Source organism: Astyanax mexicanus, chromosome 13, assembly GCF_023375975.1.
Source record: "Astyanax mexicanus isolate ESR-SI-001 chromosome 13, AstMex3_surface, whole genome shotgun sequence".
Lineage (NCBI taxonomy): Eukaryota > Metazoa > Chordata > Actinopteri > Characiformes > Acestrorhamphidae > Astyanax > Astyanax mexicanus.
The window spans coordinates 51,112,960-51,130,000 of NC_064420.1; the positions used below are offsets into that span (position 1 = coordinate 51,112,960).

Here is a 17,041-nt window from a genome sequence, read left to right on the forward strand (position 1 = left end):
GGTAGGATGGTCCCCCCTTTAATGTGAGTCTTGGTCCTCCCAAGGTTTCTTCCTCCTCCTGCAGCTCTGAGGGAGTTTTTCCTTGCCTCCGCGCTCACTGGGGGTTCTGTATTCTGTATTTTCTATGTGTAATGTTTTGCCTGATTCTTTGTCCTGTAATCATGTTTCTGTAAAGCTGCTTTGTGCCAACACCTGTTGTAAAAAGCGCTATACAAATAAATTTGATTTGATTTTGATTTGATTATAATGTTACTCACTGGTCTGATTATACAGTACCGCTCTGGATTATTGTGAGTATTATAATGTTACTCACTGGTCTGATTATACAGTACTGCTCTGGATTATTGTGAGTATTATAATGTTACTCACTGGTCTGATTATACAGTGACTCTGGATTATTGTGAGTAATGTTACTCACTGGTCTGATTATACAGTACCGCTCTGGATTATTGTGAGTATTATAATGTTACTCACTGGTCTGATTATACAGTACTGCTCTGGATTATTGTGAGTATTATAATGTTACTCACTGGTCTGATTATACAGTACTGCTCTGGATTATTGTGAGTATTATAATGTTACTCACTGGTGTGACGGACAGTTGTGGTCGGTGGTCGTTGTTGTCGATGATGTTGATTATAACAGTAGCTGAGCTGGACAGCTGCACGCTCCTCCCATGATCCTTTGCTTCCACCACTATAGTGTAACTCTGGGCCTCCTTCATTTAAATAAACAAATAAATAAATAAATAACGTGCACAATTGTATGCGTATATTTGCACTGTAACTGTAAACCGAAGTTCTGTAGTGTTGCTGTGATAAATTAGATGGTTGCTAAGCTGTTTCTATGGTAGAGCAGGTGGTGGCTAAGGTGTTGCTATGGTATGGGAGCTGCTTAGTAAGATGTTACCAGGCTGTTGCTAGGTTTGCTACGCTTGGTTACTTAGGTGTTTTTATGTGATTTCTACGGTTTTGCTAGGAGGTTGACAAGGTGTTGCTATGCTTTAAACTTTGCTTGCTACGGTGTGGCTAGGTGGTTGCTGGGGGATGGTGGTGAAGGTTTGGTAGCCAAAGAGTTGCTGAAGGTTTGTTGTTATGGTATAGCTTGTTCTATATGGTATTTTTGCTCGGTGGTTGCTCTGGTGTTGCGTGTTGTAGTTGCTATGGTAACAGTAAGACTGCAGTCAGATTCTGAACGAACCTCGTAGTCAAGGCAGCCCCTGAATGAGACGAGGCCGCTGTTGTTCTGCTGGGTGATGAAGAACTGCAGGCTGGAGGGAGGAGGAGGAGTAACGGAGGCGATGCTGAAGCTGAAGAGTCCGTTACCCGAGCTTCTGTCATCCAGATCCACCGCACTCACTGATACCAGCTCAGAACCTACACACACACACACACACACACACACACACATTTAATAAAAATTAATATTTTATGTATGTATATATAATTTAAATATAATTTTTTGGGTCCTTTTGGTAAAATAAACTAAAATTATCCTCACATTTTAGTTCCTGTTTATTTTGTTATTTATATTAATTCATAAATTATATAGTAAATACATAGTAGTAGTCTAAAGAGGATATGAGCTATTTACACCAAAACCATACGATAATATAAGATAAGATATGTAATAATGTAGAATATAATAAAAGATGAGATAAGATAAGAAAAGACAAGAAGATGAGGATAAAATAAGAAAAGATAAGATAAGATGAGATAATATGATATAAAATGAGATAAAATATACAATAGTTCAGTAGTGCAGATGACAGAACAGAAGCATCAGATAAATATACATCTGTTTAAATATAGACAAATACAAGAAACTATAAAGAAAATACTAGAGAAAAAAGAGAACTATTTTATACACATTCCCTTTATAAACTGCTGATGAACAGATCAATAAGAGTTAATCAGAAACAAAAATTCAGTTTAATTGTATCTGTTGTACATGATAATTAATAATCAGATCTTTACCTTGTGGAGTTGATTCCTCTACGCTGATCTCGTATTTCTCTTTATCAAACTCCGGAGCGTTATCATTAATATCCATAACCTGGATCTCAACTCCCAGCCTGGTGTGCACCTTATCAGAGCTAATGCAGTCCATTCTGATCTACACACACACACACACACACACACACAAACACACACTGCTGAATTACTGAAATAAAGTGACTTTTTAATTATATTCTATTTTTTTATATTAGACGCATCTGCATAGTATTTTTAATAATTATTTTAGTTCTTGCTCAATAAAGTTTAATAGGAAGTCTTTATCTCTCAGTAAAATGTATTAAAAGTTTATAAAAGAGCGTGTGAATCAGAAAGGTTTACCATGAAGTTCTGATGTTCCTCATAGTCCACTTTCTGATGGACCTGGATCACGGCTCGGTTCTTATCGATGTGGAAGATTCCCACTGGTTCCTCTGTAACGCCTGGTCCAGAGACCGAGCATCCGAGCAGAGATTCCTTTTCCATATCCAGCTAAAAAAAACAACATATACAACACATATAATAATAATATAACATGTTTTAAAATGTTCAATACGTTTTAACATTTCCGGTGCTGATAAGATACGAATTCGGTACCGATACCCAAACTTTTCTCTATTCCTTGTTCTACATTTTGACCAAAAATATGAGCGAGAGAAAGACAGCGCGAGTGAGAGTTAGAGAGAGAGAGACAGAGCGAGCGAGAAAAAGACAGCATGAGAGGGGGAGAGACAGAGCGAGTGAGAGAAAGACAGTGTAGGTAAGGGAGAGGGATAGATAGAGCGAGTGAAATAGAGACAGCGCAAGAGAGAAATAGAGAAAGAAAAAGCACAAGTGAGAGAAAGACAGTGCGAGAGACAAAGAGACAGCAAGAGTGACAGAAAGGGAGAAACAGCGCGAGTGAGAGAAAAAGAGTGCAAAAGACAAAGAGACAGCACGAGTGAGAGAAAGAGGGAGAAACATTGCAAGTGAGAGAAAGAGAGACAGCGCAAGTGAAAGAAAGACTGTGAGAGAGAGGGAGTGAGCTCGAGTGAGAGACAGAGTTGCACTTTCTGACCGAGTGTCCCAGGTACGCCCAGATCAGAGAGAGATATTATGGACAAATGATCGACGTCTCTCCTGAGTTCCTGCACTACAGTAACAATGAGAAACTCTCCTGTTTATTAGGAGAGAAGAGTAAACTCCTCCCACTCTCAGCTCTCTATATCACAGCCTGTCACAACCTGAGAGACAACCACTCTAAACAATAATCAATATCCATTATTAATCAATATTACCCCCTACTGTTCACTTATTAGTGTGATTGCAGTAATGCAATCACAGTATTGTTCTTCTTAAGTCTTATTCTTCTTCTTCTTATTAGTGTGATTGCAGTAATGCAATCACAGTATTGTTCTTCTTAAGTCTTATTCTTCTTATTAGTGTGATTGCAGTAATGCAATCACAGTACTGTTCTTCTTAAGTCTTATTCTTCTTCTTATTATTATTAGTGTGATTGCAGTAATGCAATCACAGTACTGATCTTCTTAAGTCTTATTCTTCTTCTTCTTCTTCTTCTTCTTCTTATTATTCCACCTGTTTTTTGTCCGGTTAACTAGTGCCGCAGTTTTCGAAATATCGACTTCGTTCAAAAGAGAAAACGTGCGTCCATATCGGGAATGGTGGGCTTGTATACAGCTTTCCGATCGGACTTACGTTTTTCGTAAAAACTTCGTAAGTACGCGTTTTTTTGACCATTGAAAATGAATGGGCAGAACTTTGCACGCCCGTGGACGTCGCAATTTTTGAGATACGAAGATGAAACCAATTGAGGACCTGTAGAACTTATTGAGCTCTTTCCGAAAATATGCGTTACGAAAAGTTACGACGTACGGATTTCGTACGAATGTCGTACGAAGTGGCCCCATTGGAATGAATGGGGCCAATCGGAGGACGGCAGCTAGATCGAAGGACAGGTAGCTAGAACTCCAGTACTGTGAGTGTATGGAGCAGCTATGGGATAAATCAGCGTTAGGTCAAAAGTTTGGACACCCCGGCCCCCCCCCCCCAGAACTGTGTGTAATGGAGCCATGGGTCAAAAGTTTGGACACCCCGGCCCCCCAGTACTGTGTGTAATGGAGCCACGGGTCAAAAGTTTGGACACCCCCGAACGGCCAGAGCAACCTAGCGTGCATAGCTGATTGATGTATTTGCACGTTGCGTAGCAACGTGCAAACACCATTTAATCTAATTGATGCATATACATCACCTAGCAACCACCTAGAAACACCATAGCAACCACCCCGGATACCATAGCAACACCTTAGCAACCGCCTAGCAACACCCTAGCAACCACCTAGCAACCACCTAGCAACACCTTGGCAACCATCCCGGATACCATAGCAACACCTTAGCAACCGCCTAGCAACACCCTAGCAACCACCTAGCAACCACCTAGCAACACCTTAGCAACCACCCCAGATACCATAGCAACACCTTAGCAACCGCCTGGCAACACCTTAGCAACCACCTAGCAACCACCTAGAAACACCTTAGTAACCACCCCAGATACCATAGCAACACCTTAGCAACCGCCTAGCAACACCTTAGCAACCACCTACCAACCACTTAGCAACACCTTAGCAACCACCCCGGATACCATAGCAACACCTTAGCAACCGCCTAGCAACACCCTAGCAACCACCTAGCAACCACCTAGCAACACCTTAGCAACCACCCCGGATACCATAGCAACACCTTAGCAACCACCTAGCAACCGCCTAGCAACACCCTAGCAACCACCTAGCAACCACCTAGCAACACCTTAGCAACCACCCCGGATACCATAGCAACACCTTAGTAACCGCCTAGCAACACCCTAGCAACCACCTAGCAACCACCTAGCAACACCTTAGCAACCACCCCGGATACCATAGCAACACCTTAGCAACCGCCTAGCAACACCCTAGCAACCACCTAGCAACCACCTAGCAACACCTTAGCAACCACCCCAGATACCATAGCAACACCTTAGCAACCGCCTAGCAACACCTTAGCAACCACCTAGCAACACCTTAGCAACCACCCCGGATACCATAGCAACACCTTAGCAACCACCCCGGATACCATAGCAACATCTTAGCAACCGCCTAGCAACACCCTAGCAACCACCTAGCAACACCTTAGCAACCACCCCGGATACCATAGCAACACCTTAGCAACCGCCTAGCAACACCTTAGCAACCACCTACCAACCACTTAGCAACACCTTAGCAACCACCCCGGATACCATAGCAACACCTTAGCAACCGCCTAGCAACACCCTAGCAACCACCTAGCAACCACCTAGCAACACCTTAGCAACCACCCCGGATACCATAGCAACACCTTAGCAACCACCTAGCAACCGCCTAGCAACACCCTAGCAACCACCTAGCAACACCTTAGCAACCACCCCGGATACCATAGCAACACCTTAGTAACCGCCTAGCAACACCCTAGCAACCACCTAGCAACCACCTAGCAACACCTTAGCAACCACCCCGGATACCATAGCAACACCTTAGCAACCTCCTAGCAACACCCTAGCAACCACCTAGCAACCACCTAGCAACACCTTAGCAACCACCCCAGATACCATAGCAACACCTTAGCAACCGCCTAGCAACACCTTAGCAACCACCTAGCAACACCTTAGCAACCACCCCGGATACCATAGCAACACCTTAGCAACCACCCCGGATACCATAGCAACACCTTAGCAACCGCCTAGCAACACCCTAGCAACCACCTAGCAACACCTTAGCAACCACCCCAGATACCATAGCAACACCTTAGCAACCGCCTAGCAACACCCTAGCAACCACCTAGCAACACCTTAGCAACCACCCCGGATACCATAGCAACACCTTAGCAACCGCCTAGCAACACCCTAGCAACCACCTAGCAACACCTTAGCAACCATCCTGGATACCATAGCAACACCTTAGCAACCGCCTAGCAATACCTTAGCAACCACCTAGCAACATCTTAGCAACCACCCCAGATACCACAGCAACACCTTAGCAACCACCTAGCAACACCTTAGCAACCACCTAGCAACACCTTAGCAGATACCAGCCAGCACTGCAATCACACTCGCAGTTTCTGCAGGAACTGCAATCTAGTTTTTATTATTATTATTCTTATTATTATTATTCCACCTGTTTTTTGTCCGGTTAACTAGTGCCGCAGATTTCGAAATATCGACTTCGTTCAAAAGAGAAAACGTGCGTCCATATCGGGAATGGTGGGCTTGTATACAGCTTTCCGATCGGACTTACGTTTTTCGTAAAAACTTCGTAAGTACGCGTTTTTTTGCCCATTGAAAATGAATGGGCAGAACTTTGCACGCCCGTGGACGTCGCAATTTTTGAAATACTAAGATGAAACCAATTGAGGACCTGTAGAACTTATTGAGCTCTTTCCGAAAATATGCGTTACGAAAAGTTACGACGTACGGATTTCGTACGAATGTCGTACGAAGTGGCCCCATTGGAATGAATGGGGCCAATCGGAGGACGGCAGCTAGATCGAAGGACAGGTAGCTAGAACTCCAGTACTGTGAGTGTATGGAGCAGCTATGGGATAAAACAGCATTAGGTCAAAAGTTTGGACACCCCGGCCCCCCAGTACTGTGTGTAATGGAGCCACGGGTCAAAAGTTTGGACACCCCGGCCCCCCAGGACTGTGTGTAATGGAGCCACGGGTCAAAAGTTTGGACACCCCCGAACGGCCAGAGCAACCTAGCGTGCATAGCTGATTGATGTATTTGCACGTTGCGTAGCAACGTGCAAACACCATTTAATCAAATTTATGCATATACATCACCTAGCAACCACCTAGAAACACCATAGCAACCACCCCGGATACCATAGCAACACCTTAGCAACCACCTAGCAACACCATAGCAACCACCTAGCAACCATCTAGCAACACCTTAGCAACCACCCCAGATACCATAGCAACACCTTAGCAACCACCTAGCAACCACCTAGCAACACCTTAGCAACCACCCCGGATACCATAGCAACACCTTAGCAACCGCCTAGCAACACCCTAGCAACCACCTAGCAACACCTTAGCAACCACCCCGGATACCATAGCAACACCTTAGCAACCGCCTAGCAACACCCTAGCAACCACCTAGCAACCACCTAGCAACACCTTAGCAACCACCCCGGATATCATAGCAACACCTTAGCAACCGCCTAGCAACACCCTAGCAACCACCTAGCAACCACCTAGCAACACCTTAGCAACCACCCCGGATACCATAGCAACACCTTAGCAACCGCCTAGCAACACCCTAGCAACCACCTAGCAACACCTTAGCAACCACCCCGGATACCATAGCAACACCTTAGCAACCGCCTAGCAACACCCTAGCAACCACCTAGCAACACCTTAGCAACCACCCCGGATACCATAGCAACACCTTAGCAACCGCCTAGCAACACCTTAGCAACCACCTAGCAACCACCTAGCAACACCTTAGCAACCACCCCGGATACCATAGCAACACCTTAGCAACCGCCTAGCAACACCTTAGCAACCACCTAGCAACACCTTAGCAACCACCCCGGATACCATAGCAACACCTTAGCAACCGCCTAGCAACACCTTAGCAACCACCTAGCAACACCTTAGCAACCACCCCAGGTACCATAGCAACACCTTAGCAACCGCCTAGCAACACCTTAGCAACCACCTAGCAACCACTTAGCAACACCTTAGCAACCACCCCGGATACCATAGCCACACCTTAGCAACCACTTAGCAACACCTTAGCAACACCACAGCAGATACCAGCCAGCACTGCAATCACACTCGCAGTTTCTGCAGGAACTGCAATCTAGTTATTATTATTATTATTCCACCTGTTTTTTGTCCGGTTAACTAGTGCCGCAGTTTTCGAAATATCGACTTCGTTCAAAAGAGAAAACGTGCGTCCATATCGGGAATGGTGGGCTTGTATACAGCTTTCCGATCGGACTTACGTTTTTCGTAAAAACTTCGTAAGTACGCGTTTTTTTGCCCATTGAAAATGAATGGGCAGAACTTTGCACGCCCGTGGACGTCGCAATTTTTGAAATACGAAGATGAAACCAATTGAGGACCTGTAGAACTTATTGAGCTCTTTCCGAAAATATGCGTTACGAAAAGTTACGTCGTACGGATTTCGTACGATTGTCGTACGAAGTGGCCCCATTGGAATGAATGGGGCAAATCGGAGGACGGCAGCTAGATCGAAGGACAGGTAGCTAGAACTCCAGTACTGTGTGTAATGGAGCAGCTATGGGATAAAACAGCATTAGGTCAAAAGTTTGGACACCCCGGCCCCCCAGTACTGTGTGTAATGGAGCCACGGGTCAAAAGTTTGGACACCCCGGCCCCCCCAGTACTGTGTGTAATGGAGCCACGGGTCAAAAGTTTGGACACCCCCGAACGGCCAAAGCAACCTAGCGTGCATAGCTGATTGATGTATTTGCACGTTGCGTAGCAACGTGCAAACACCATTTAATCTAATTTATGCATATACATCACCTAGCAACCACCTAGCAACACCTTAGCAACCACCTAGCAACCACCTAGCAACACCTTAGCAACCACCCCGGATACCATAGCAACACCTTAGCAACCACCTAGCAACACCTTAGCAACCACCTAGCAACCACCTAGCAACACCTTAGCAACCACCCCGGATACCATAGCAACACCTTAGCAACCGCCTAGCAACACCTTAGCAACCACCTAGCAAACACCTAGCAACACGTTAGCAACCACCCCGGATACCATAGCAACACCTTAGCAACCGCCTAGCAACACCTTAGCAACCACCTAGCAACCACCTAGCAACACCTTAGCAACCACCCCGGATACCATAGCAACACCTTAGCAACCGCCTAGCAACACCTTAGCAACCACCTAGCAACCACCTAGCAACACCTTAGCAACCACCCCGGATACATAGCAACACCTTAGCAACCGCCTAGCAACACGCTAGCAACCACCTAGCAACCACCTAGCAACACCTTAGCAACCACCCCGGATACCATAGCAACACCTTAGCAACCGCCTAGCAACACCCTAGCAACCACCTAGCAACCACCTAGCAACACCTTAGCAACCACCCCGGATACCATAGCAACACCTTAGCAACCGCCTAGCAACACCCTAGCAACCACCTAGCAACCACCTAGCAACACCTTAGCAACCACCCCGGATACCATAGCAACACCTTAGCAACCGCCTAGCAACACCCTAGCAACCACCTAGCAACCACCTAGCAACACCTTAGCAACCACCCCGGATACCGTAGCAACACCTTAGCAACCGCCTAGCAACACCATAGCAACCACCTAGCAACCACCTAGCAACACCTTAGCAACCACCCAAGATACCATAGCAACACCTTAGCAACCGCCTAGCAACACCCTAGCAACCACCTAGCAACCACCTAGCAACACCTTAGCAACCACCCCGGATACCATAGCAACACCTTAGCAACCGCCTAGCAACACCTTAGCAACCACCTAGCAACCACCTAGCAACACCTTAGCAACCACCCCAAATACCATAGCAACACCTTAGCAACCGCCTAGCAACACCTTAGCAACCGCCTAGCAACACCTTAGCAACCACCTAGCAACACCTTAGCAACCACCTAGCAACCACCTAGCAACACCTTAGCAACCACCCGGATACCATAGCAACACCTTAGCAACCGCCTAGCAACACCTTAGCAACCACCTAGCAACCACTTAGCAACACCTTAGCAACCACCCGGATACCATAGCAACACCTTAGCAACCGCCTAGCAACACCTTAGCAACCACCTAACAACACCTTAGCAACCACCCCGGATACCATAGCAACACCTTAGCAACACCATAGCAGATACCAGCCAGCACTGCAATCACACTCGCAGTTTCTGTAGGAACTGCAATCTAGTTATTATTATTATTCCACCTGTTTTTTGTCCGGTTAACTAGTGCCGCAGTTTTCGAAATATCGACTTCGTTCAAAAGAGAAAACGTGCGTCCATATCGGGAATGGTGGGCTTGTATACAGCTTTCCGATCGGACTTACGTTTTTCGTAAAAACTTCGTAAGTACGCGTTTTTTTGACCATTGAAAATGAATGGGCAGAACTTTGCACGCCCGTGGACGTCGCAATTTTTGAAATACGAAGATGAAACCAATTGAGGACCTGTAGAACTTATTGAGCTCTTTCCGAAAATATGCGTTACGAAAAGTTACGACGTACGGATTTCGTACGAATGTCGTACGAAGTGGCCCCATTGGAATGAATGGGGCCAATCGGAGGACGGCAGCTAGATCGAAGGACAGGTAGCTAGAACTCCAGTACTGTGAGTGTATGGAGCAGCTATGGGATAAATCAGCGTTAGGTCAAAAGTTTGGACACCCCGGCCCCCCCCAGTACTGTGTGTAATGGAGCCATGGGTCAAAAGTTTGGACACCCCGGCCCCCCAGTACTGTGTGTAATGGAGCCACGGGTCAAAAGTTTGGACACCCCCGAACGGCCAGAGCAACCTAGCGTGCATAGCTGATTGATGTATTTGCACGTTGCGTAGCAACGTGCAAACACCATTTAATCTAATTTATGCATATAAATCACCTAGCAACCACCTAGAAACACCATAGCAACCACCACAGATACCATAGCAACACCTTAGCAACCGCCTAGCAACACCTTAGCAACCACCTAGCAACCACCTAGCAACACCTTAGCAACCTCACCGGATACCATAGCAACACCTTAGCAACCGCCTAGCAACACCTTAGCAACCGCATAGCAACCACTTAGCAACACCTTAGCAACCACCCCGGATACCATAGCAACACCTTAGCAACCGCCTAGCAACACCTTAGCAACCACCCCGGATACCATAGCAACACCTTAGCAACCACCTAGCAACACCTTAGCAACCACCCCGGATACCATAGCAACACCTTAGCAACCGCCTAGCAACACCCTAGCAACCACCTAGCAACCACCTAGCAACACCTTAGCAACCACCCCGGATACCATAGCAACACCTTAGCAACCGCCTAGCAACACCCTAGCAACAACCTAGCAACCACCTAGCAACACCTTAGCAACCACCCCGGATACCATAGCAACACCTTAGCAACCGCCTAGCAACACCCTAGCAACCACCTAGCAACCACCTAGCAACACCTTAGCAACCACCCCGGATACCATAGCAACACCTTAGCAACCGCCTAGCAACACCTTAGCAACCACCTAGCAACCACCTAGCAACACCTTAGCAACCACCCCGGATACCATAGCAACACCTTAGCAACCGGATAGCAACACCTTAGCAACCACCTAGCAACCACCTAGCAACACCTTAGCAACCACCCCGGATACCATAGCAACAGCTTAGCAACCGCCTAGCAACACCCTAGCAACCACCTAGCAACACCTTAGCAACCACCCCGGATACCATAGCAACACCTTAGCAACCGCCTAGCAACACCCTAGCAACCACCTAGCAACACCTTAGCAACCACCCCAGATACCATAGCAACACCTTAGCAACCGCCTAGCAACACCCTAGCAACCACCTAGCAACCACCTAGCAACACCTTAGCAACCACCCCGGATACCATAGCAACACCTTAGCAACCGCCTAGCAACACCCTAGCAACCACCTAGCAACCACCTAGCAACACCTTAGCAACCACCCCGGATACCATAGCAACACCTTAGCAACCGCCTAGCAACACCTTAGCAACCACCTAGCAACACCTTAGCAACCACCCCGGATACCATAGCAACACCTTAGCAACACCATAGCAGATACCAGCCAGCACTGCAATCACACTCGCAGTTTCTGTAGGAACTGCAATCTAGTTATTATTATTATTCCACCTGTTTTTTGTCCGGTTAACTAGTGCCGCAGTTTTCGAAATATCGACTTTGTTCAAAAGAGAAAACGTTCGTACATATCGGGAATGGTGGGCTTGTATACAGCTTTCCGATCGGACTTACGTTTTTCGTAAAAACTTCGTAAGTACGCGTTTTTTTGCCCATAGAAAATGAATGGGCAGAACTTTGCACGTCCGTGGACGTCGCAATTTTTGAGATACGAAGATGAAACCAATTGAGGACCTGTAGAACTTATTGAGCTCTTTCCGAAAATATGCGTTACGAAACGTTACGACGTACAGATTTCGTACGAATGTCGTACGAAGTGGCCCCATAGGAATGAATGGGGCCAATCGGAGGACGGCAGCTAGATCGAAGGACAGGTAGCTAGAACTCCAGTACTGTGAGTGTATGGAGCAGCTATGGGATAAAACAGCATTAGGTCAAAAGTTTGGACACCCCGGCCCCCCAGTACTGTGTGTAATGGAGCCATGGGTCAAAAGTTTGGACACCCCGGCCCCCCAGTACTGTGTGTAATGGAGCCACGGGTCAAAAGTTTGGACACCCCCGAACGGCCAGAGCAACCTAGCGTGCATAGCTAATTGATGTATTTGCACGTTGCGTATAAATGCATATAAATCACCTAGCAACCACCTAGAAACACCATAGCAACCACCACAGATACCATAGCAACACCTTAGCAACCGCCTAGCAACACCTTAGCAACCACCTAGCAACCACCTAGCAACACCTTAGCATCCTCCCCGGATACCATAGCAACACCTTAGCAACCGCCTAGCAACACCTTAGCAACCGCATAGCAACCACTTAGCAACACCTTAGCAACCACCCCGGATACCATAGCAACACCTTAGCAACCGCCTAGCAACCACCTAGCAACCACCTAGCAACCACCTAGCAACACCTTAGCAACCACCCCGGATACCATAGCAACACCTTAGCAACCGCCTAGCAACACCCTAGCAACAACCTAGCAACCACCTAGCAACACCTTAGCAACCACCCTGGATACCATAGCAACACCTTAGCAACCGCCTAGCAACACCCTAGCAACCACCTAGCAACCACCTAGCAACACCTTAGCAACCACCCCGGATACCGTAGCAACACCTTAGCAACCGCCTAGCAACACCCTAGCAACCACCTAGCAACCACCTAGCAACACCTTAGCAACCACCCTGGATACCATAGCAACACCTTAGCAACCGCCTAGCAACACTCTAGCAACCACCTAGCAACCACCTAGCAACACCTTAGCAACCACCCCGGATACCATAGCAACACCTTAGCAACCGCCTAGCAACCACCTAGCAACCACCTAGCAACACCTTAGCAACCACCCCGGATACCATAGCAACACCTTAGCAACCGCCTAGCAACACCCTAGCAACCACCTAGCAACACCTTAGCAACCATCCCGGATACCATAGCAACACCTTAGCAACCGCCTAGCAATACCTTAGCAACCACCTAGCAACCACCTAGCAACATCTTAGCAACCACCCCGGATACCATAGCAACACCTTAGCAACCACCTAGCAACACCTTAGCAACCACCTAGCAACACCTTAGCAGATACCAGCCAGCACTGCAATCACACTCGCAGTTTCTGCAGGAACTGCAATCTAGTTTATATTTAGATTCTATATCTATATCTCTTTTCATTGATATGCCATTATTATTGTTAACATTGTTATTTCATATTTAATATTTAATATTTTTCATATCAATATTATTTAATCTCTTCTTGTTTAAGTTGTTTTATTAGATTTTCTTTTTTCATTGTGTTTATATTTGTGTATTGTTTGTCTGCTTTGGCAACAGTGTACCTTGTGACAGTCATGCCAATAAAGCTTTATTGAACTTGAACTTGATAGGGAGATAAAAACAGTGCGAGTGAGAGTTAGAAAGAGAGAGCGCGAGTGAGAGTGAGAGAAAGACAGCGCGAGTGAGAGTGAGAAAGAGACAGCGCGAGTGAGAGTGAGAGAGAGACAACGCGAGTGAGAGTGAGAGAAAGACAGCGCGAGTGAGAGTGAGAAAGAGACAGCGCGAGTGAGAGTGAGAGAGAGACAACGCGAGTGAGAGTGAGAGAAAGACAGCGCGAGTGAGAGTGAGAAAGAGACAGCGCGAGTGAGAGTGAGAGAGAGACAACGCGAGTGAGAGTGAGAGAAAGACAGCGCGAGTGAGAGTGAGAGAGATACAGCGCTAATGAGAGTGAGAGAAAGACAGCGCGAGTGAGAGTTAGAGAGAGACAGCACGAGTGAGAGTGAGAGAGAGACAGCGCGAGTGAGAGTTAGAGAGAGACAGCGCGAGTGAGAGTTAGAGAGAGGGAGAGAAAGTGAGAGTGGGAATGAGAGAAAGACAGTGCAAGTAAAAGAAAGACAGGGCAAGTGAGAGAGGGAGAGACAGAGTGAGTCAGGGAATGAGTGACAGAGTGGAAGAGACAGGAGAGACAAGTAAAGGACAGACACCGTGAGAGAAAGAGGAAAAGATGGAGCGAGAGAGTGAGAGAGAAAGACAGCGTGAACCAACGTATACTAGGTTCTTTAGCGCCCCCTGTTGATGATGTATGATGTGACATTTTGACGGTTCCACTAAAACTGGTGAAATCCAGTGATTTTAAGCCTGAACAGAGTTATTTTGGTGAAAAAGCGATAAATACTGTAAGAATATAAAATTTCACCTACCTGAGCCAGAGTGTAGGGGAAGACCCCGCTGTGCTCCTCCTCCAGAGTAAAGTTCATGGGTAAATAATCCAGTTTCCAGCCGGCATCCACCTCCCAAACCTGCTGAAGAAACATCACAAAACTCAGTACACTCTGAATAAAACGACTACTGACATTTAAACAGCAGCAGATCTTCTGAATATATCTACACTGATGGGCGTGGTGTTCTGGAAATGAGGTGTGTTCAGGTACATTTCTGGAGTTTTATCTTGTTTATCTTGGTAACAGAAAACACAGGAGCTCCACTGACTGAATACAACCTAGACAGATGCCAACAGTCAGACGTTCATCACTATCTTGGCAACGCAGCAGTGCACAAACCCAACTTTTACATCAACAATAAACAGAATAGTAAATAAAATAACATTGCTGTTCCTGTAAATGAGCTGCTGGAGCTCCTTCACAGCGTCAACCAGCAGCTCAGTTTCCTCTGCTGAGAAGAGTTTGTTGGACACGTCCAGGTAGCTGCACCGTTACAATAGCAGAGTTATAGTCAGAGCTCACCTGATCTACTCTTAAAGGGGATGATGAGGAAGAGACACTCTGATTTGTTTATTTCATGTTACGCCCAAAATTAAACACACCCATGATTAATTAAGAGAATTAGCACATGCCTTTTGTGCTTCGTTTCGAGACATGCAAGGTGTACTTTTCCTGTCGTTACGATAGCAAAGACACACTGACAAATCTTTTTTAGTTTGTTGAGCAGTACTATTGAACATTAATGAACTTTCAGAGTTTTTGTCTGTATCTGTTAAACAGTGTAACAGGGGTTTGTTAAGGTGTTGTTTCTACAGGAAGGTCTTCTGAAGGTCATTTCTGAGGAAATTCATGGATCAGATCTCTGGTTAAAGAGAAGAAATGAAGTGTTACCGGTTTATAGCAGTCTATCCTCTCTCTCTCTCTCTCTCTCTCTCTCTCTCTCTACAGTGGAACTCTGTAACCTGAGCACAGCCACCAGTAGCACAATACCACACACCACCCATAATGCACCTGTCTTTGGCGTGACGGTTAAAATAGGGGTATTTTGGTTTTAGGCGTGAGATCAGATTAGGAACAAGAAATTAGATCAGATTAGATCAGAAAGTGCTGCTTATTATTTAAACTGCAGTTTAAACTAATGCATCACACTGCTGATAAAAGAGCCAGTCTATGACAGTCTATTACTGTCATTATTATTACCTTTATTACTATTATCAGTAGCATTATTTTTGTTTTTATTACTTTTACTATTGTTAGACTGTATAATATACTAGTTCTACTATGACTAGCATTATTATTATTATAATTATTATAATTATTATTATTATTATTATTAGTAGTAGTAGTAGTAGTAGTAGTATTTCTATTTAATATTACTATTATTAGTACTATTACTATTATTGTACTACTTTAACTGTTTTATGATATTACTGATATTGATATTATTACTCTTAATATTAAAAATATACTAACAACTACAACTACTTTTATTACTAGTGCTACTATGACTGTTAATTAATGTCATCATTAATACTACTATTACTGTTATTATTACTTCCAGTAGATCACTATTATTATTATTATTATTATTATTATTATTATTATTATTATTATATCACTGTTAGTAATGTTAATATTATTATAAACTACATGCTAATTACTACATGAATGCTTTAGAAAATTGTTGTTTATAGTGACGGTTATTTTTCCTCTATATGTTTTATATGAGTGTTTATTCAGAGTAAATATTGATACACATATTGATAGATAGATAGTCCAAGTTTCCACCAATCAGTGATGATTTTATGGAGATGTGGATTTCATTTTCCAGCAGGATTTGGCACACTGCCCACACTGTGTACCGAAAGTACCAATTGGTCTCATTATATAATATTCTAATTGTCTGAGACTCTGATTTTTGGGGTTTATCATTGGCTGTGAGCCATAATCAACAATAATTAACAATACAATAAATAAACTCTTAAAATAGATAATTTTGTGTTTAATACATCTGTATAATAAATTAATTTTACATTTTAAAAACTGAATTACTGAAAATAAAGAACGTTTCAATGATATTCTAATAGTTTGAGATGAGAGATAGAGGTGGTATACTCACAGTCAGACTGAAGATAAAGAAGATAATGAAGATGACACTGTTAAAGCCTCTCATCCTGCTGTCTGTTGTGCTCAGGTATCTCCTCTTGCTGCTGCTGCTGTGATTTGATGGCAGGTTTCAGACTCACCGCTCATTTAAAGTTGGTGTGGGAGGAGATTTAGTGAATTTCTCTGGAAATCCAGCAGAAGAAGATTGTCAGGTACGAGCGGAGCTGCTTTCTGTTTCTCAGGTACTGTGCCCACTCACATACACATACCATTATATTATCTGCTACTATTAAC

At 45.0% G+C, this 17,041-nt stretch overlaps 1 protein-coding gene across 1 annotated transcript in view; it reads right to left on the reverse strand.

Annotated features, from left to right (window-relative positions):
- Positions 1 to 16,877, reverse strand: part of LOC103040788 (cadherin-like protein 26) — a 28,950-nt gene extending 12,073 nt beyond the window's left edge. Inside the window, exons 1-6 of the mRNA XM_049462973.1 lie at positions 16,761 to 16,877; positions 14,621 to 14,719; positions 2,337 to 2,486; positions 1,977 to 2,115; positions 1,201 to 1,376; positions 587 to 718 (exon numbers count right to left, since the gene is read on the reverse strand). Of these exons, the coding sequence (XP_049318930.1) occupies positions 587 to 718; positions 1,201 to 1,376; positions 1,977 to 2,115; positions 2,337 to 2,486; positions 14,621 to 14,719; positions 16,761 to 16,814 (750 nt within the window). The 5' untranslated portion in view covers positions 16,815 to 16,877. The remainder of the gene's footprint in view (positions 1 to 586; positions 719 to 1,200; positions 1,377 to 1,976; positions 2,116 to 2,336; positions 2,487 to 14,620; positions 14,720 to 16,760) is intronic.
- Between the last annotated feature and the right edge of the window lie 164 nt (positions 16,878 to 17,041).